Source organism: Suillus discolor, assembly GCF_016758755.1.
Source record: "Suillus discolor strain FC423 chromosome Unknown F5147scaffold_170, whole genome shotgun sequence".
NCBI lineage: Eukaryota > Fungi > Basidiomycota > Agaricomycetes > Boletales > Suillaceae > Suillus > Suillus discolor.
The window spans coordinates 193-20,978 of NW_024541417.1; the positions used below are offsets into that span (position 1 = coordinate 193).

The 20,786-nt window shown below is 48.1% G+C and overlaps 1 protein-coding gene across 1 annotated transcript; it reads right to left on the reverse strand.

The window, feature by feature from the left end:
* Positions 1-212: 212 nt before the first annotated feature.
* On the reverse strand, positions 213-1,744 carry F5147DRAFT_793560 (ATP-NAD kinase-like domain-containing protein; the record flags this gene model as incomplete). The annotated part of the gene is made up of 7 exons (XM_041443120.1): positions 213-286; positions 338-462; positions 508-658; positions 715-794; positions 857-949; positions 1,005-1,153; positions 1,614-1,744. Coding segments are annotated over 7 exons (803 nt in total), but the record flags the coding sequence as incomplete, so codon positions are not given.
* Positions 1,745-20,786: the final 19,042 nt, after the last annotated feature.

A 20,786-nucleotide genomic window follows, 5' to 3' on the forward strand; every position in this document is an offset into this window, starting at 1 on the left:
TGTACATGATACACCAACGCATGACTCACACGCCAGTGTTAAAGATGAGGATGAGGGGAAGACGAGAGGTCTACACGATAAACTCGTGGACATACGATAGGCCCCTCCAGCTGAGAGAGAGTATGCAGTTGATCCCGTAGGCGTTGACACCAATCACCCCCATCAGACTGCGGAAATCAGTTACGCACGGTGCTCGGGATGATGTTGCCCGTCTACACAATATCGATGGTATTAAGGTGTGGACTTGACCCACGGTGTAGCGCAATCTCATTCGTGACTTGCCATTCTAGAATTGTGTCAGCATCGTGGGTACATACTTGCACTGTTTTATCCCGACCATCGTCACCGAACCCTATTTTTTTGCGATCCTTGTCATAGAACATGCACGACAAACGCATGCGATTGAGGATGGTTGCCTTGCCCTGAAACACTGCTTCGAGCCCTTTCACAAGCCATCGATATCTATCGCATGTTTAGTGGTGTCCTGGCATTGGCGTGTGCACATACGGAATGGAAGGAGAAAGCCAAGGGTGCCCAATGCCCATTGAGAAACTTAGCACAGGAGGGACCGCTGCAAGACTGAAGAGTGACGCAGCATGGAGAATGGTACCGTCACCTCCAAGAGTCACGACAAGATCAATTTTCTCGGCATGAGGCCCTGTGATGGATTTATTCAAACAGGTTGTTTCGGCGTGTACAATCTACTCACCGGACGCCACACTTGTGCGCCGAATGGAATGTCTGGGCGGTCTTCAGAGAACACTTTCACACCCGGATACGTCTTCGCTACATGACTGTTGTATGTTAGGCACCACCTGTTAATCGGCTGAAATAACACAGGAAGACTATTGCGTACTCCAGTAGTTCATCAATTGCCCCAATCACAGGCTCAGTTCGAAGCTTGTTCACAATTAAAATGGATCGTGGAGGATATGATGTTTCATTTATGCTGTCTTGTTGAGCGTTAGCGGTCCACGATTGTGAATGGAAGGCAGCAGACAAACGTTTGGGATAAAGCACGAGAAAGACGTGAATGTGGTAGTTGTGGGATGAACGGATTCGCACGCGAAGTCAAGGTAGCGAAGGTCGATTTCGTCTTCGAGTGTGGAGACAGCGTCGAAAAGGAAAGGAAAGAAAAGCTCGTTGCGCGTGGCTGGCCATAGTAGTTAACATGGCTGCCAGTAAGTAAGCTTGACTTACATAACTGCCACACCGTCACGTAGACTCGTAACCAGTCTTTACTACGTCTGAGATGTTGTTAAGTGTTTGACGTAGTAAGACTGGTCGATCTCGGAGAAATTTGGCAGGCGAAGCACGGAGTTTGAATTTCAGCAGGTGCTGGTGATACTCATCATACCGTGACGGTAGTAGAGTAGGTCTAGCTAGACTGTGTGCTACTATGTTAACCCCCTGCCATGAGTTTGTTGATCAATTCTGTCCCACCTTTGTCGTGTGCTGCTCTAGAAGCTATCAACAATCTACCAGTGGACTTTATGAGACCCTTTCAACGAAACAAAGCCAACAAACTCTCGAAGCTTTCGCGCAACTCGACTTTATTTCACAAGGAACACAACATCCTAAATTATTTCAGCTCAAATGCATGATATCATTACTTTCTGCAAGGAATGGGATTTTTTATCTTGGTCAAGGCTCGAAGGGTCGACAGTCCAAATCAAAGGTTCAACTTCAACAGGTGGCTGTTGTTGGGGAATGGGCGGATAGAATACATCGAATGGTATCATTTTATCACCTTATTCAATATCCAGTACAGTTGCTCGATGTGCTATGATGTATACAGTACTTTGTACGATGTGAATGAAGGACTTGTGTTGTCGACGCCGCATGGAAACCTAAAGGGCTTCGGCACGACCGGCACCTGCTAAATTTCAAACTCCGTGCTTCGCCTGCCAAATTTCTCCGAGATCGACCAGCCTGGCTTCACCACTCGACTTGTCCGTGGTAATAAGCCAGGCTGATCACGAGCCTAACCGTCACGGTGACCATGCAGTTCAACAAGTTTACATGCCACACCGTGACCGATGCATCTTTCTTCTTGCCACAACCTTGCGAAATGTTCTCACTCGGTAAAACATTCGTAAATCGGCTAAAAAGAACTCTCGTTGAATCCAAAGACACGGTATGACATTCTGGAACTTTTTTTTTCTGCCACTGCCAGTATGGCAGTATCCTGTGTTGATTAAGTTACGAGCGAACTTCTGCTTTTTTTCAATATTGGTCACAGGCTCAAGCGCTCACAGCTTCCCAGCCCGTCGTGACAGGACAGCCTGAATCAAGCATATATATACTACAACACTTCGTTCAAGCGAAGAGGCGTACTTCACGGATCAGTCCGAATGGCATACAGTGCAAGTACGCGGCCAGTGCACGAGTACCCAAGTCCTTCAAGTACAATTTAGTGGAACGGCTGTCTTCCTCTATGGTCTGGACTCTGGCCACTATTAGGGGAGACTGGTCCGAACTGGGAGTGGTTCATTGGCGTTGAAACACTATATTCGCGACCCTGTGCCTGCCGCGGCGTGTCAAGTGACGATATAGCCTACCGGAGAAACTGGGCGGCTGACTAAGCTAATACGGTGCTACCCAGGTACTAGCGTGAAACGTTGAAATCGACACTCTAGAGTCATCGCTATCATGCGCTAGGATTGTACTCTGATCAATACTAGATGTTTCTAGTGATCCGACGAGAAGGTGCATTAGTCTATCTCCGAGGTTACGCTCTCGACGACAAATGTGTCACCCTTCGCCCAAGTCGGCCCCGCCTTGCTTGGCTAAAGCATCGAAGTATGGCCACGGTGGTTATCGACGCATCTTTCTAGTGAAGGTCCGAAGAGGAGCGCCTTCTCAGAGGCTTCTGGCGCTCGCGTAATGTCAACTCTGGAAGATCTGTATAGCTGGCGGTAGATCTTATCAGGACCTCCACGATTTATACGTCGATGACTCGTGCAGGATAAGCAATTCCGAACATCTAGAAAAACGTTCATCAAATCGTGGCGAGTCGATCGCTTCCTCAATCATGTTGTTGCAGTCTCATATGTGCCCAACCTGTCAGCCGGGTTTAAATACAACGTGCAGCATATTCAGGACGTTTCGAAACGAAGCGGTACATGTTCACGGGGAAATGGACCACTCGATACCTGAGGAAATTGGGATTGAAGATGACGAGACAATGTTCGCCATCCTGATCATGGACGATGCATCGATGAACGGTTGAACGGTATGCTACAAGAGGCCAAGCGTCCCAACCTCGTGGAGAAGTATTCCGTCATTCAAGCACTGAGAAATTTTTGGAAGAAGCGCAAAATAGCGAGGTAGAACGTTCATGATCGATGTTTCCTATTCGATCATTCAATGAGATCGTTCACAGGTGATTGTTTTATTTGTTACCGCTACATGTTGCGACTTATGCATTATCACACAGCCTTTGGGCATGTTGAGCTTCTTCAGTTCATCCGTACTGGTATGATAATCTATCTCCGAGATGCTAACAGCAGGAGTCACCGCATGACTGACGACTACTTCGGATCTCAAAACTGAACCACTTCTTTTCTTTGGAGGCTACATAAGAGATGCTCAGGCACGCTGGTCACGAAACGATGGATATACGGCAATACTTCTGAGCTTCCATACGATCATCCATAATGAATTTACGTACAAGTTCAACATTTGACGTACGCAACGTTGAACGTTCGAACCCCTAAGATCCTGAGTGAACGAAAATAAATTTTAAATCTCGATGTTGCAAGATCCTTCGGCTTCTTGGAACTCCATTACTTTTCACCTGACCGGACGCATTCTTATAAATTATTCAACACCCACCTATAGAACAGAATTCCGGAGAATCGAACTGCTCTCGGTAAGTTGAAGCCACTGCGACCAGTCTGACGTACATAGGAGTGGGGAATTTTGGCCTGCATATGAATTATTTATGTAAGTACTCCGCCGAATTCAATCACCCCCCTTCATGTCAACGAATGGGGAAATATGATATTGGGGAGACGAGGCGAATATCCAAGTGTTTCTGAATCTGACTATAGCATGTAACACGATAGCGTCCGACTTCGGGATCAAATTCGGTTCATTGAGGTATTTGAGATCTTATTGCAAGTAGTTCAAGCTTCAAGGCCATTTTCGAATCATAATACTATTCAATTGGTAAAATGTCTTTGACATATGGCTGCGCATGCTTCACACCTCCTTTTTTTATAGCGGAAATGAGCGTTCGTATTTCCTCCCAGTCTGGTTATCGTTGTAGTAAAGGCGCAACTCGAGTGTCTTTTCTTTTCTCCAATTGTCCCCGATGACTCACGACTCCATTCGGCGTTGCATGGACTGAACTCGTGCTTGTATACTCTCGTTACTTACGAGAGCGAGAACGTCCGGGGAATGGCCACTCCGGGGCCGTGCCAGCGATTTCTGCCAGGCACAATCGTTCGCCCCAGTCTGAATCCCCAATCAGTGCAAATCGAAGAAAAGAAGGAGCGCAAGTCAGGGTTCAGTCAATAAATTCAGACACGAGTCTCGTCGGGGCGGAGAGTTATCCCCAATATCATATTTTCTTGTTCAAGGGGTGCTCAGTAGTTCGGTAGCATAGTCAGATGATTTGCATGCAGACAGTGGCTTCGACTCACCGCTACTAGAAAAAAAAATTGAAATTCTGCTTGGCAGTTGAATAAAGGAAGCTAAGCAGTTTGCCGTATGTTCACCATTACCGAAAGAGTGACCAGCTCGCCTGGGTCTCTCTTAGCGTTCAAACCTAACCTTCCGAGGCAATTGTCAGTTATGCGGTGATTCCTGCTGTTACATCTCGGAGATGGAATGACATACCGGCACGTATGAATGGAAGCAAGCCAACATGCCCTCATGATCATGAGGCCACAACACTTGTCATCACACCTGGCCCACGTTGGACCAACAGCTGGGGGACTCGCCCTTACTGTCCGGGGTCAGGGCTAACGCCGGCAACGAGTGCTCGTCGTATAAAAAGCCTGCGATGTACTACACTGTTTTCTCCAGATCCCGTCCTCTTCACAATCAGGTTAGATTTCAGCCTTGCATATCATCGTGACATCGTTGTCTGACATGACCCCACAGAACCAACATGTCTTACACAATCGTAGTCAGAGTCATCGACGCTACCAACAACAACTCCAATTTCACGCTCGCCGAGAAAACGGTGTGGCACTACGCCAATGGCGGGAGGTGGTCCAACACAGACTCGATCCAGACACTCACCATGGGTGGCAGCGGTACGTCTGGTGGGCTCCGCTTCATGTGCGGTACCGGGGAGGTGTTTCTCGTGATGCTAGGCGTCCACAACTACAAGAGGTGGTGCGACATCAGCACTGACCTCGCACCTGGAGACACGGGAATGAAGATCCACCCCGAGTACTACACAGACGGCACCGCTCAGAACAAGTTGCTGTGGGAGCAACTGTCTGAGATCGAGAAGACCAGCGCAAAGGGAACCAAAGTGAATGTGAAGTACGTCCAGGAGGCGGCCGACGGAAAGTCCTTCGTCGTTCACATCACCATTGCTTGAACACCGCTCTCGTACCAAAGCAGTTGTTGAAAGATGGCGTATGACTCAGATTGGCAGAACGAATGTACTATTAGTATCTTGATGAATGTTTTGTTTGCGGAATACAGTGGATTGGCATGATGAATGACGTACCGACAAGCTGAGGAACAAAGAGATATCAAATGTTTTCGTGGTCGGCATAGCGGGAGATTATTGCGTCAAGTCTACTGCACTCGATGCAAAGAAATACGGGTTCAGGACATTTGTGATCAGGAATGCGGTCAGGAGTGTCTCTGATGACGGTCTAGAATGGACAAGGCGGGAGTGGAAATCATCGACACGGCTGAAGAGCTTTTGACGTCAAGAGTGTTATCTCAGTAGCTTATGTACAATTAGTCATTTACAAGATCCTATGCCAGCGCTTGTTCAATATCAACGACTACGCACCGAAATACCTCAACAGCTCGTCCCTCGATTTTACCATCTCCTTGAGGAGTACCTCCAAAGCTTTCTGCCTCTCGTCTACATTCATACGAGCATTCACCACCTCCGTACCGAGGACCTCCGAAGCATTCTGCATCTCGTCTGCATTCATATGAGCGTCTGCCACCTCCGTACCGAGGACCTTCGAAGCATTCTGCATTTCGTCTGCACTCATACGAGCATCCACCACCTCCGTACCGAGGACCTCCGAAGCATTCTGCATCTCGTCTGCATTCATATGAGCGTCCGCCACCTCCCTACCGAGGACTTTCGAAGTATTCTGCATCTTGTCTACATCCATACGAGCGTCCACCACCATCTGCACCTGTTTTGAAATGCCATCCAGGGTCGCAATCACTTTGTCCTTAGGAACAATTGCCAAGCCTGTTTCGCTCACACCCCTAAGACTCGACAGCATCTTGTTCGTGAACGCGATGAGAAGAGGGATGAAACCAGAGGTCTTACTCCGGCCAGACATCGTTGTCAGCGCAGGCAATGCGGGCAAATATCAGAACTAGTCGTAGTGAGAGTTCTCTGTAATCTTCATCATGAGACGGTGTATGGATAGCTTTGGCTATGGAAATACACCGCTGCATGTGGTCGCAGCTGTCTTGGCGGAGCTGTGAGAGCCAATACTTGCTATTTGCAAGGGCGAATAGTACTTCCAAATAATGAAGATCGCGCTTTGGATAGAGGAATCGATCTGGTGATGTGTCACCTGGCGTGATGGTATCGCTCTGGATATTTTGAAAGGTCGCAGAACGCAAGGCTGGGAGGAGTTCATCACGGACATCATCTGTGATATCCACCAGGTGCTCTCTAATAACGTGAGCTACCTTCAGCCCAACGTGTCTGTAAAGAGGGTATTCTTCCTGCCACATTGCGAAGATAACGTTGCGCACTACCGTAGTTGTTGTCCCGGAAGTGAAGATGGCATCGTCAGTGGAAAGCATCACTGCATCAGCAATGCATATGCAGTTGCGATGTTATTTTGGAAATCCGGGTCCAGCCACCTGCGGGGAGGAAGGTCGGACGCAGTGTCCGAATTCAAGTCTGGCTGCCGGGATCGGGTATGGGCTTGTTTGAGATAATTGAGCAGCACGGAAGCGACCGCATTGCCATACCTGACATGGACCCCAGATCGTTTCAGAGTATATAACCTCAGACTTGAAAAGGTCATCAATCGAGCAGCACACATGAAGGCAGAGTGCTGGAGTGGATGCATCTTCAATATTGTTAGGTACGGTGGCTTGGAAGACATTGACTCAGTGGGACTCGCTATAATCACGAGCGTGCAACATACACGGAAGCGAGCAGAGATGAGGACCTGCGCAATGAAACGTTAGTTGCCCGCCGAGTCAGCATGAATCATCGCTAACCTTCAAAAGTCCACTCGAAGATTCATACACGGCGATAACAGTGAGATCCCACTGAGTCCACTTTTTCGCCCACTTTTTTTGTTCACTCAACGTCCAGAGGGTCGGGGTCGATAAAGTAACGGTCCTTGTGCTGACAATTTCAATATCAAAGAGGTGCTGACCCGGCCATACGCGCTAACATTGGGCAGCTCACAGCTAAGATGAGCATCTGAGGTCAAATTTGAACATTATGATACTATAGAAAATGTATTGTTCGAACCGCAGGCGCTGCAGACTCACTGAATGATCATGATGAGATTATGGGTTACAAACATTAAGCATGAGCGACTCAAGGTCGGTGGAGTGTCTCACTTTTCTCGTCTTTCCATCAACATCTACTCCTTCGCGGTTTGAGCCTGGGAGGTGGTTGCGCGATGATGCGAAAGAAATGGTTGATGGGGTAGGTGACGAGCAATGGGACGGGAATTGGTCGACGGTCACCGGTTCACTTAGAACAGTTGTTCTAGCTTTACTATGTAGCTGTGGCACGCAAATAGTATGAGGGGAGAAATTTGAAAATTACGAAGACTGGGGAGACGGTTGACGCTTTTACATAATATTCGCATGAGAGTTTACCAATGCGCTTATTGCGCCTACTTACCAGCGAGCCACCGTCAAAGACATTCTTCCCAGTCTGAGTCGAACACCGTGTCCACAGCCACCTATCATTATGAAGCTAAAATCACTGATATGAATGTCCCAGATCAGTTCGGCAACTAGCGCATTTGGAACGCATCGAGCATGTATCATGAACTATCATGATTGACGATGCAAGCTGGTCGTGTCCTAGGAAAAGCTCTAAAAGTTAAATTTAAAGGACTCGGCACGGACTACACATTACGCCACAACGAAACCTCCTCTAGCAAATCGGAACGGTCTCCCAACTTGGCCATTGGCGTAGGCTTCAGCGATGAGCTATCATCAACCACTGACAGTGAGACGAGTGTCAGATGCGAAGACACGAACACTGACCTTTATCGACACATAAGTCCCAGCGACATAGATGAAAGTGCCGGAAATAATAGTCAACACTGCGAGTGTTGTCCCGATTGATCGTTGTTTGAGCCCGTCCATGCCACCCTTGAGATGATATGCGTCATGCAACCAGAAGAATCCGGCCAAACTGTAGTACGTGTACCATGCGGCAAAGAGGGCTGCCGTGATGCCGATTAGGTAGGAAAATATCGGAACTGCGATGGCGAGAATTGCAGCCATAGCTGAGCTTGCAAAACACAGCAGAGTCCAAACCGTCCACCCGAGTAAGGTATGCGAATAGATGTGCTCTGAATGACGAAATATTCGAACAAACACAAACTTTGTAGCTGTATGAGTGTATAACCCGGAATAAAGAAATAGTGAGGACTAGACCAAACAGCAAAGCATCACTGACAACAGGAAATTTGGGAGAGCAATGGCAAACGCTGCCTTTGCCCGTACCGGAGGAAGGGAAAAGAGGACCAGGGACTGGACTGTGTTTCCAATGTAGACATACATGACTACGCTGAAAACAACATAGAATACTGTAGCGAAGCCCTGTAGACACTGAAAATGGCCTTCAGTCACAATATCGAGTACAGGAGCGTTCTGACCTTCATAGCGTCCTCGGGTTAAAGCATCGAAAAAGTTACTGGAGGTAGTTACCGTCAAAGACCGTCCGGGAACTAGGTTCAGCCCTGCTCCAATCATTGCAATGAAACCAGCTATGGCAATGACTGCTGCACTAAGAAGATCCATCCAAGCCAAACGATCCAGTGTCCGCGGTAGCGAAATTAAGAAAGCAACGGCGCCAGTGATGATAACCAGATACATACCACACATGCCCTAATTCGAAAGCGTTGACAGTGCCTGCTGGCTGAAAAGTAGTCCAGAGGCCTGTTTGAGATAATTCAATTGTGACATATTCCAGTTAACTCAATGACGCACAGAACCAAGCACAGCGAAAGAAATAGTTCCGAAGGCAACCACTTCCCGAGCCACAGGTCCGAACATAATGTATCCAGCGTCGCCTAGATGATGGTCGCTGCAACGTTCAAGGAAGTCCAATCTAATCCAGTACTTGGGTCAACTGTGTTCCATCCGGCAAACTTCTTGCCATGATGGCAAATAGCAAACTCATGATTCGGACACGAAGGAATGTGTTGGGGTCAACGACTTCGCGTGGACACCCGCCTTGAATACAGGAGTGTGATACATCAACGTTAACCTGGAAGCAGGTCGGTAATGATGACGCTAATTCAAAGGTATGTTTTCATTAGTGACTCTAGAAGTGCTGTCTTCATCCCGGACTCCGAGCGGAGTTTAAACTCCGCTCGATGCTTCGAACGGCCATGCCAATCATTCGCCTAACATTGAATATTGAATGCTGCACGCGTGGGCTGGTCACCAGGATCTTCAACATCACTGCCACAAAAGTAAGCATAATCGTCAAATTATATCCATTTCTTCAGGTAAGGCACAACATGTGTTGAAGAGAACGAACGTTTCTGCCATGTGACATGTCTGAACAATTATACTGTCCATGCTGTTGGTGCAAATATTGTCGTCTGCGCAGATGCCGATGCCCGGTCTGGTGAGAGTAATCATTCTCTGTCAACCTCGAGTCCCGCTAATCACGTTCACAGTTGGTAAGTTTCTTCGTTTCATCTCCGAACATTGTCCCGTTTGAGCGACAAAATACCGTATATCGTGAAACACGAAATCCCACAGTCCTCTTTATCAACGATCTACCTGTAAACGAGACAACCATGGCACCGCTCACGATCTTTTTTTGTCGTTTCATACACTGACTCCATCTACACATTGTCCTTTGATCCAGTACTGTCGACAGGATTTCCGATTCTTAATCTTCTGGCTCGAACAACCGTCGGTCACCATCCGTCATGGATCGCATCTCATCTGTCCGATAAATCCCTCATATATGCAGGGCAGATGGAGAGGTTGCCGCGATCGAGTATGGCCGGGGTGGAACCGTTGAAGAAGGAGAAGTGGTGGTCAGGGCCAAGAGTGGTGGTGCAGACCCTTGCAGCCTTCTCGTCGCAGAGGACGAGCTTATCATTGGAAATGTAAGTCCCCAAACTGTCAGCTCTACCCATTCTAATGTTCCCTTTCTTGCATCCATGTCTGCATCTAGTATTCCTCGGGCACAATCGCGAGCCTTCTGATATCAACATCCGACCCTTACATACTCTCACTACACCCATGGACGCTTTCGATGCCGTTTGAGTATGTAGGTCGGAACAATCTTCATCCCATCCCCATCAAATCCACTGAATCAAACGGAGAAAGAGCTCCTTGTCCCGGATTTAGGTACAGACAAGGTCTGGAGACTCACCAAACGGAATGATGGCAAGTGGTCCATTCACGATCACATTGACTTTGAAGCAGGGGGTAGCCCACGACATATCGCAGCTCGAGGTGTGTCACTAACCTCTACTCTTAAAACCTTGTTGATTATCATAACAGGAAATACCCTTTACACGCTACTGGAGCTCGCCTCAAAGCTTGCTGTACATACCTTCCCGCCGCTTCCGGTGCCCCCTACTCGTCTTACTTCTCTGTTCACACTTTCTGCATTACCGATACCGGATACCATGTTGGCAGCGGAAATTCTGCTACCCGAACCCAACGCATCCTTCCCTGAAACATTCATCTACACATCAAACAGAAACGATCCTCATTCAGAGGGTGACACGATTGCAATATTCTCTCTTGCCGCCAGGGAGGGTCAGCCAGAGCTTGTGAACGAAGTGTGTACGGGGCTAATTCATGTCCGGGGAATGGTGTTTGGAGGTGACGAAGATAAGTATCTGGTTGTAGGTGGTGTGGAAGATGACGGAGTGAAGGTATTTGAGAGGATTGATAGTGGCAAGGGACTCCAAGAAATTGCGAAGCTCGGTGAAGATGTTGTAGGCCGCCCCACTGGCTTCTTGTGACACCGAGAGGTTAAGATGTGAACAGGTGGACATGCGTCTGCTCGCCAGCTGGAGTGTAGCGTTTATGGGTGTCTGTCGCACTAGGTCGAGGATACCAGTTGTGTAGTATACTTGCTTGTACTGTCTGATCGAACCGGCTATTAGGGTCTCGTATACAATAGAACCAGATGCTAACTTTCATCATACGCGTGGTCCTGAATTCTCGGCGATATGATGCGCGGAGATACTAAGGAAGAAGCTCGATCGAGAACTGTAGATCGTGTTCTGTTGATAAAGTATGCCTGCTACTAGTATATAAGAAATGAGAAAACAACTGATTTTACAACGAGTGCTCCTACCGCATCTTAATCTCAAAGAGACATGTCGACACAATCCGATTTCCGTCGTAGCACCATATGTCTCATCAATCCCATCACCAATGGTAAGCACGTGAAATATTATGCAATACTCATCTCTGATATGTGGCTGTGCCAGTTTGCCTATATATGGTAGGCACGTCGTGGAACGAACTCGACGCGGCCCGGACCGATGGACCCACGTTCGAGAAACTGGTGAAACGTCTTCGGACACGGTCAGTGTATACAGCCAGCGGTGCTACAATTATGGCGGCCATTTTTGCACTAATGGCTGCAAATTGGCCTGCATCTGTGGCACTTTGGACTGATGCACTCCCAGCTCGTGCAATTGTATCTATTGGGTTATATCTTGCTGCTTTTTGTACGTGCCTATATGCTCGTATACTTATTTTTTTTAATTCAATCCATATAGGTATGATCACCGGCTTAATTAACCAATATAAACTCGGACGTCTTTTCCATTTGGGGCCTGATGGTTTACATGTACGCAATTTTAAATTCTTATTATGGTAATATTTACGTAATATTGATGCAGACTCTCTCGGGATCAGGCAAATTGCTTGTTTTTTTTGTGTGTCAGTGCATTACATACGTACATTGTTGGCTCGCTTCTGCACTCCTCCTCGTTAGTTTCTATACCGGACTAGTACTCTGGTATTCATCACCAGAGGTCCTCGCTTGGGAGTTAGCAATTACGATATACGTGGGAGTCGCTACTCTACTGGTCGTAGTACTTCACTTCTGGTCTCTTTCATATCCTCCGACTCCTGCTTTGCGTCTCGGCATCTTGTCATCTTGTCCCAACTTCCAAGTAGCATCAGCAATAATTCACTTTAGCTCTTTTGCAGGCGGCCGCTCGTCCGCATCCTTTCTGTTTTAGTTCGTTCCTACATCTTGAACCGCGTGAAGGACATCGCTTCTTCCTCCGACCATGTCTCCGTGGATTTCGACCTTTCTTCAAATGCGTCTTGGGCTTCAGGACTCCTCTCCACGAACCCTTACGCAGCATATTACGAGTCTGACAATGTATTGCTCGAGGTCGAGGGGAGTGACGAGGAGTATCAAGAGTCGGGCGGGCTTTTGCTCAGTGCACACTGGGACTCTGTCAGTACCGCTCCTGGAGCGACAGATGATGGTATGGGCGTGGTGACGCTGTTGAGCATGGTGAAGTACTTTGCGGAGAACAGTCCCAGCCGGACGGTGGTGTTCAACATCAATAACGGCGAAGAGGACGGCTTGAATGAAACGCACGTGTACGCTGTAATTTTGCCTTTTGCTTTGCACTCACTCATCTTACTGCCAGTTTCATAGAGCATCCGTGGGTCAATAACACTGATACCTTGAGCGTGCTGCGGCAGGAGGGTGAACGGTTTAATCAAACTGTACCGTATTACTTTACTGACTGAAATCCTGAAGACGGCCACTACTTTTCCGAGCGACTTCTCGCGCTCCTCTGGCGTCCTGGAGCACTTCTCGTCCCCACTTTCGCGTGGTGTTATCCGCAGTGGTACAGACTACTCGGTTTATGAGCAAGCCGGACTCAAGGGGCTAGATTTTGCTTTCTACTGTGGGAGGAGCAGGTATCATACAAAGTACGACTCTATCCCTGGTATGTCCGGTGACAAGAGCAAAAACGCGTTATGGGCAATGATGGAGGGAACGCTGTCCTCGAGTCTCGTGCTTGCAAACGATATCAAGGGCAAAACGAGGACAGAGTCCATTGAACAAGGAAGTGAGCCAGTGCATTTCGACCGTGAGTTCTTCCCTTGCTATTTCCTCTGGCCACATCTATAACTCTTCTCTCATCAGTCTTTGGTGCCGTTATGATCGTGTTGACATTCCAAACTTTGCAGATCGTGAACATCATCCTCCTTACCGTCGGGCCCGTCATTCTCCTGATGTTGGTCTACTTCGAGCATATCATCAGATGATCAGGGTCACGTCTCGTATTCGTTCTGGATACTATCGCACTGCAAATGGTGATACACACCGCGAGAGCTTTGTGGTGCGGGCATCAGCGAAAATAACACATTTCCTCAAAGGCTTTTGGGTCTGGTCCAAATTCTGGATTGCTTTGTTGCTCGGTGTTGGCTTTCAGATACTTTTAGTGGTAGGATATGCGAAGCTGAATCCATTCGTGAGCGTTTAGTCCCTCGTTCTCCGCAATCACTTGCTTATCGATTGTCAGGTCATTCATACTCACCCTTGGCTTGTGCTTGTGTCTACATTATCGCTGGCTTATCTCACAACAGTTCTCGCTCTCACCTTCCCACCGACGAAGCATGGCGTCGTCCCTGCTCCAGAACAGCAAAAGCTGTCTATCCTTCTCCATCAGTATGTTCTCACATGGGTACCGCTCGTATACACAACATCAGCCGTCGCACTTGGGGGAACATATTTCATAACTGCCTGGAACGCGGTGGTTCTCCTTGGCACCATACTTGCGTGTGTGGAAGGCATGGCCGGTGCTCGGGGATATGAAGACGAGGAAGAAATTGGAAGGCAAAGGCGTCAGGTGCGAGGTGTGCACTACGATGCCGTGGACACTGCCGAGAACGGCGACCAGCGCGTGGGCATCATTGAGGAAACTGAGCCGACAGAGATTACACCTCTCATCGCTCAGCATGGCCAACCCACGCCATCAGGTGAAGAGCAGAGCACTATTGGCTGGTGGATTGCCCAGCTTTTAGTTGTTGTTCCGCTGCCCGTTATCCTAATGTCTCATATCGCGGTCATTTTGCTCCTTGCGATGAATCAGACGCGCATAGATGGAGCCAGTCCTTCTGGTGGTGAGTACTTGACGGATTTCGTGTTGTATTGATCTAGTGAGCTGACGTGCCGTGCAGTTTATGCAGCGGTCTCGATGCTGGCGTTATTCATTGTCCTTCCCCTTGCACCATTCAGTATGAACATGCATCGCTAGCTGAATGGTATTATTCTCATCATCTTCATCCCACGCGACACACACAACTGTGTGGCCTTTGTGTCATTCGCGCATCGGCCCCGTGCAGCAGGTGGTGCCTTCTACGACTACACTTCTCGATACGGCGCAGTCAGAGAAGACCGTATCACCCTTCGAGAAAGTATGTTTGGGGAGTACGACTTCCTGAATATCCAGCCGAAAGGTGGAAAGGTGAAGACTCCCGTTGAAATTGCGCAGGACGAAGTGAAGAAGGGCATCTTTGAGGACCTAACTTCGAGACTAGGTCTTTCCTCCCTGTTGGATCTACCTTTTAATAGCTTTATCAAATGACCAGAGGCGTCGAGCACGCATTGTGAAGGCTATTTTGTCTGAACCAGAGCTCCTCGTACTTGACGAATCTTTAAGTGAGTGATTGAACTTAAATATGACGAGCGTGAAGTATAATGGCTGTACTTTATCCAGCCGGCCTTGATGTTAATACTCCCCCAATCTTGCTGAATGTCCTTCGGTCACTGCATGAGTCTCGCAGTCCACGCATTATCATGGGTCTTAGGATCCAGGACCCTGTTCCTGAGTGTATTTCACACATAGCTCTAGTGACGGGCGAAACTATCCTGACAGGTGTCAAAGATGAAATCATGTCCAAGGATGCGGAACATCACGCAAACGCAAAGGAAGCTGAGCATAAAATGGCAAGCACCACTCAGTCATATCTGCAGTCTGGCCTTGATCATGGAAAGCCAGTAGTTGACATGAAGAATGTAAACGTATCATACAGCCCACGCAAGGTAAATTCTTCACTGTTTCCATGTCAATGATGTAGTTTCGATCCAGGTGCTCAAAAATATGGATTCCCATTATATAGGACAGCATCATTTCACAAAACATTCTTATTAGCGTCCATATTGATGTACTTATTAGCGTTATTTAATAAATGTGCGCACACCATGTGTATTGACTTTCCTAGAACACCTTGCAATCTATTGGAGGGTATCCCTACTATCAGCATCAGCCTCGGTAAGGGTAGCGTGGCTTTATTGTCATCATAAGCTTTGCAGTTAGGGTGCCATTGCAGTCCACATAAGCAGTATTGCTAAAGCAAAGTAGTCCAAGTTAGCCCGAGGTTGGATTAAGGAAGAATACTTACGCGTGCATTGGCCAATCACTCAATCGCCAGCAAACTGTGAGTCTGGTGTCGGCCCCATCCATGTAATATTTATATACTCTGTGTATTAGCCAGAGCAAGTAAAGAGTAGCCATGTATGAATAATGGTAAACTTTAGTATGCCTTCAAATGAGTGGGAATGATAGACCTACCCCCCAGGTGCAAGAATGTGTGATGTACGCATATCAAGGCGTAGAGGTTGCATGGTATCAGAGCCAGGTGACAGTTTGTTGGCCTGAATTTCAAGTACAGCATTTGGGCGCACTGACGGGCTATCTCGAGAAATACCAAACTCAACAAACCAATCCCCTGTCAGCACATCCATACTAAAGCATAACACCCATATACGTCCTTGAGAGAATCAGGTGTTGGTATCAGTGCGAGGAACAAACCAAAATCTTGTACGACATACCCTGGGCAACAAATTCTACTTCCAATTTCCGTGCAGTACGCAGACGCTTCTGGAACATCCTGAAGACAAAATGAACAAAGAAGTTGTTTTCGTTACTGCGCGCGCTCAGGGTATCCCCGTCATGGACTTGAATGTCATCTCGCGGACAACCCAACATGCGTCTCGAAGACCTATCCTTGGCTAATAGTACGCACTGAGTTACTTTTAGGACATGATGTATCTGCACGTACAATCAACCTCATTGTCTCCCAAATGCAGTAGCATAAATGAATCATGGTCGTTCACTGCCATACATGCAAGACGCAAGTCGGCAGAACAAGCACGTGAGAATTTTGGAATGAATTTAACAAACTCCAGAAGGGCTTCTCGCCGGTTGTTTACAATCGCCCAATACAGCGCCGTGTGGTTCTCGATATTGCGTTTTTGGAGCAGCTTTGAGAACTTTGCTGCTGGGAGAGCAGCAGCGCAGGATTTGATAATCGGGGCGACAGAGGCAACACCGAAACCAGGAGAAGAGACAATTTGATGGATGAGAGATAGAACAGAAGCTTTGTGCTTGGATTGTAGGGATGAAAATACCGATTGTTTAGATTGACTGGAATCTTTTGATACAGACACATCATACGAGGGAGGTGTATCGGAGCTGTCATTGAAGGCTATGGTGGCCATTGTGGTTGTTCGACAAAATAGGGGCTGCCGCTGGGCCGTCATACTATTCTCTCGGCTCTATCCGTTTCTGCGTCATGCTGTGTTGAGACGCCTTCGTAACTCCATGAACACAGAATGCATAGGCCTCGAGGGCCGGCAGCCGACCGACGGCGAGTCCATGTAAATGATCCATGCCGATTCCAGTCAGAGCGCTGTATAATCTTGCAATGGATACAATGAGATTACCAAGTTGGCTTGTAGCGCATGTAACTGCGCGCGTGTTCAGTGATTGTCGTTGATCCTGATAGTTGTAAAGGATACCAGGTTTGAAAATCCATGATCATTATAATGTAAAAAGTACTGCTTGCTAGTCAATTATAAAGGTCTATCTTAAGGATAAGAAATAGCGACGGACTTGATCCCGCCTGGATGCTGATATCTATATGGTCTATGGTATGTGTTGCCCAGAAATGGTAAGCCACCCTCGTTCTATTTCATGGTGATGCGAGAGTCTTCAACGCTTCCTGTATCTTCGCCTCCTCCTGCGCCCATGAAGGCACAGGGATCCTGTATGTATCTCCGACCCGGGCATATGAAATATCGCCCACACGCGCGACTGGCTTGAACTTTGTGAGGTCGACGGCACCTCTGCCTGTGAGCATGTCTTTGCGCACATGGAAGTACTTGACGCTCGCGAGGATGAGCGTGCTGTTGTGCTTGCCTGTGACTGGGTGGGTGATATCTATCGATTTGTAGAGCTATTGAGAGGCGAGGATGTCAGCGAACAAGCAGGCTCTGTGTGAAATGAATTTACCTCGCATTCCATGCTAAAAGCGCTTTCCTTGACGCGCGAGGCTCTTATTTGCACCTGAACGCGTGATTGTTAGTCCACATATCATATGATGAAGGTGCACGCGTACGCATTTCTCCTTTGTCAGACCGCTGAGAGCCCACTCGTCGAAGTCGGGAGGAGCGTCTACGGCAGTCGCATTTGCATTCTCGACGAATGCCTCGCTGATGATGTTCACGGCGAATCCTTGGCCGTTCTTCAGGTTCGCGGTCGTGTCTTTGAGGCTGCCCGTAGCATTGTGGTTGATCGCGAATGAGATGACGGGCGGGTAGTTCGTGACCTATGGGACGAAGTTATTAGACCATTAAAGGGACGCGTTGTTTGTCGCATTGCTCACTGTGTTGAACCAACTGGTAGATGCAACCCAGGTAGTAAGCATGCAGAATATGTTAGATTATGGGAGCGTGTCTTACCTGAAGGGTGCCAGGTTCTCCACCCCATCCTCGCTGATCGTGGATACGAGTGACATGGGACGTGGTAGAATGCCTGAATTCAAGAGCTTGTTGAGATTGCTGTCGATCACGGTCACGATCACGGCTGACAAACATGTGGAGGAGTACGTACATGTTGTCCATTTCTGCTGTGCTGTAGACTTTCCACCCTGCGGATTCGCCTGCAAGCCAGTCTTTTCCGGCAGGAGTGGCGTCGACTCTCTGGCCATATGTCCAGGATGGATTGGGTGATTGGGTGGTGGTGGAGTAGGAGGTGGTATCGAATGGAGGGATGTACATCGTTGGTAAATTAGCTGGATGAAGACAGCAAGACTGACCCTGTAAGGCTGTATTTATACTAGTTACATGGTCGCAAATATCGAGGCCAGTTTTCACACATATGAGGTCGAAGCGCTGATAACGGATGATGCTGACTGCTTGGCTTACAATGCTATCTCATAAGGACGCAAGTTGGGGATCGGACGATACGAAGACATGGATGAACGCATAGAACCGACGGTGTCGAGTCCGTGATCGCATTAAGTCAGCCATGGCAGTGCTAGATATGTCAGAACTTACAAATGGATCACGTGCTCCCAATAACTCTACTAATAAGAGGTGATAGACCGATCCGCATCACTACGACGAGGGTTAAAAGGCAGTGCTGAGATCAGGGGATGTGCGCTTTACGTCGCCTGTGTGCCCTACAATTGAGAGTATCGTCATGGTACACCTTGGATGGGTGAATTTCGGAATTGGTTAGAACAAGGTGGTGTTGTTGATGCTTGTTTATACGGTTCCGAAATTGATACTCGCACATGTTTTCCAGACAGAGCTCCTGCAGGACCCATTAGTAGCTAGATCAGCATATTTGAAGGATATAATATATCTCATCCGACGTTACGCTCTGCTCTGCACTAGACTGCTTTTCTATGCAGCGCGTTTCAGACATCCCACGTGATATTTCTCATCTACATTGAGAAGGATCAATAGAGATGTCTGCAAACCCGAGGCTTTCAAGTCCATCACCTGGGACAGGCATGTCTTGAAGGGCGAAAGTGTAAGTCATCATCTAAAATGTACATTCACTACATAACGCTAATGCTACAAATACTAGTGGCTATCAAACCCCAATAACGAGCATAGTCGAACTCTTCGGTTATTGACGCCTTGCAATCATAAGTTACTCAGGTGAGCAAGTTATCTCTTTGTGCCAGCATCCTGACACGCCTGACCATGATGACCATCACCTGTTGCCTTTCTAGTAGGTGCCACCTGCATCACATCACAATGACTATTGAGCACCGCGTCACGACAATACTATAGCATCCCTAACACTCACCACAATCAACCGCGCCTGCTCCCTTGACACCGCTACCCTCCTCGCTTGCCGAATCTCAAACTCAGGTTCTGTCCTATCGAGTTGCGCGTACGACGGCCGTTTCGGAGCTCGTACATCGATTGTGCTCTACGAATATCACGTCAGCACAACGACCGTACAATAAAAGAGCGTGCTCACAGACCTGTTGAGTCATATCTTTCAATGCTAAGTTTTAACGCGTAGCTCTTGGTTGGAAGGCACGTTTTGTTGAGACTCCACTTTAAACCCAAGGATTAATATTCGAGAGCTGTGGGTGGGCTCCACAGCACGAAAATAGTCGTCCAAGCAAACGAACAAAAACTTTAGTGGCATAGTGAGTGGCGCCTGCTTTGCTTCCACGCTTTATCGTCCACAATTGCTTGTACACTAGGTATTTGCTTAAATACCTCTTTCCCGAACATGAGAAGGTCGTCGCTCGCTTCCCTCATTCGCATTCTAAAATCTTAGCTTGTACCAGGACTTGTATCCTCCTACGATATAAACATGGAAATGGGTCACGCACGTTACAACGCCATGGACGCACAACGTTTCGACCCCCATGGACGCACTAATATGGTTAGTATTTCCTTTGGTTTCATTGCCCTGCGTTTCTTAACATTATTCCTCGTCTCTGTTTCATTCTTCAGATACTTGCCTCGCGTTTCAAAACCCGCACTTCAGATTCAACGCCGATGAGGCAGTGCCCTTGCGTCAAGAGCGAGAAAACGAGCGCGAGTGATGTACCGCCGGACCACGAGGGGTCGTGCCCATCCCCTACGGACACATGCACTACACGCGCCACTTCCTCTACGCCTGACGACGTATATGACCCCGTCGACATCGTTGTCACGCGCACCATCATCCGCCCTGATTCCAATCCCCGTGGTGGCCCTCGTATGCTATCTCGCCCACAGATGGTGTTTAGGCGGATGTTCTCGCGCTCGCCGTCTTCCACAAACACCTACTCTCCCTCTCAATCTTCTTCGTCATCTGTGTCACCGCGATCCACCCCTCCTTCACGCTTCACGAGCCTGGTGCTCAGAGCGCTCAACTGTCTCAGCCCATCCTCAGCTTTTGATAGCGATGTGGATGATATGAAGGCGCACAGGACGGAGAGACCTCTGTTGCTGGTGATTGTTAAGGAGACAAGGGAAAAGTACGAAGATGATCGGGCATTTAAGGAGATCGTCGGGAGTGTCTTTCCTGCTGCTGGTGTGAGGGGTGACGCTTGAGCTTGGTCTTTGCATAGAGTGGGGTCAGATGGTTATG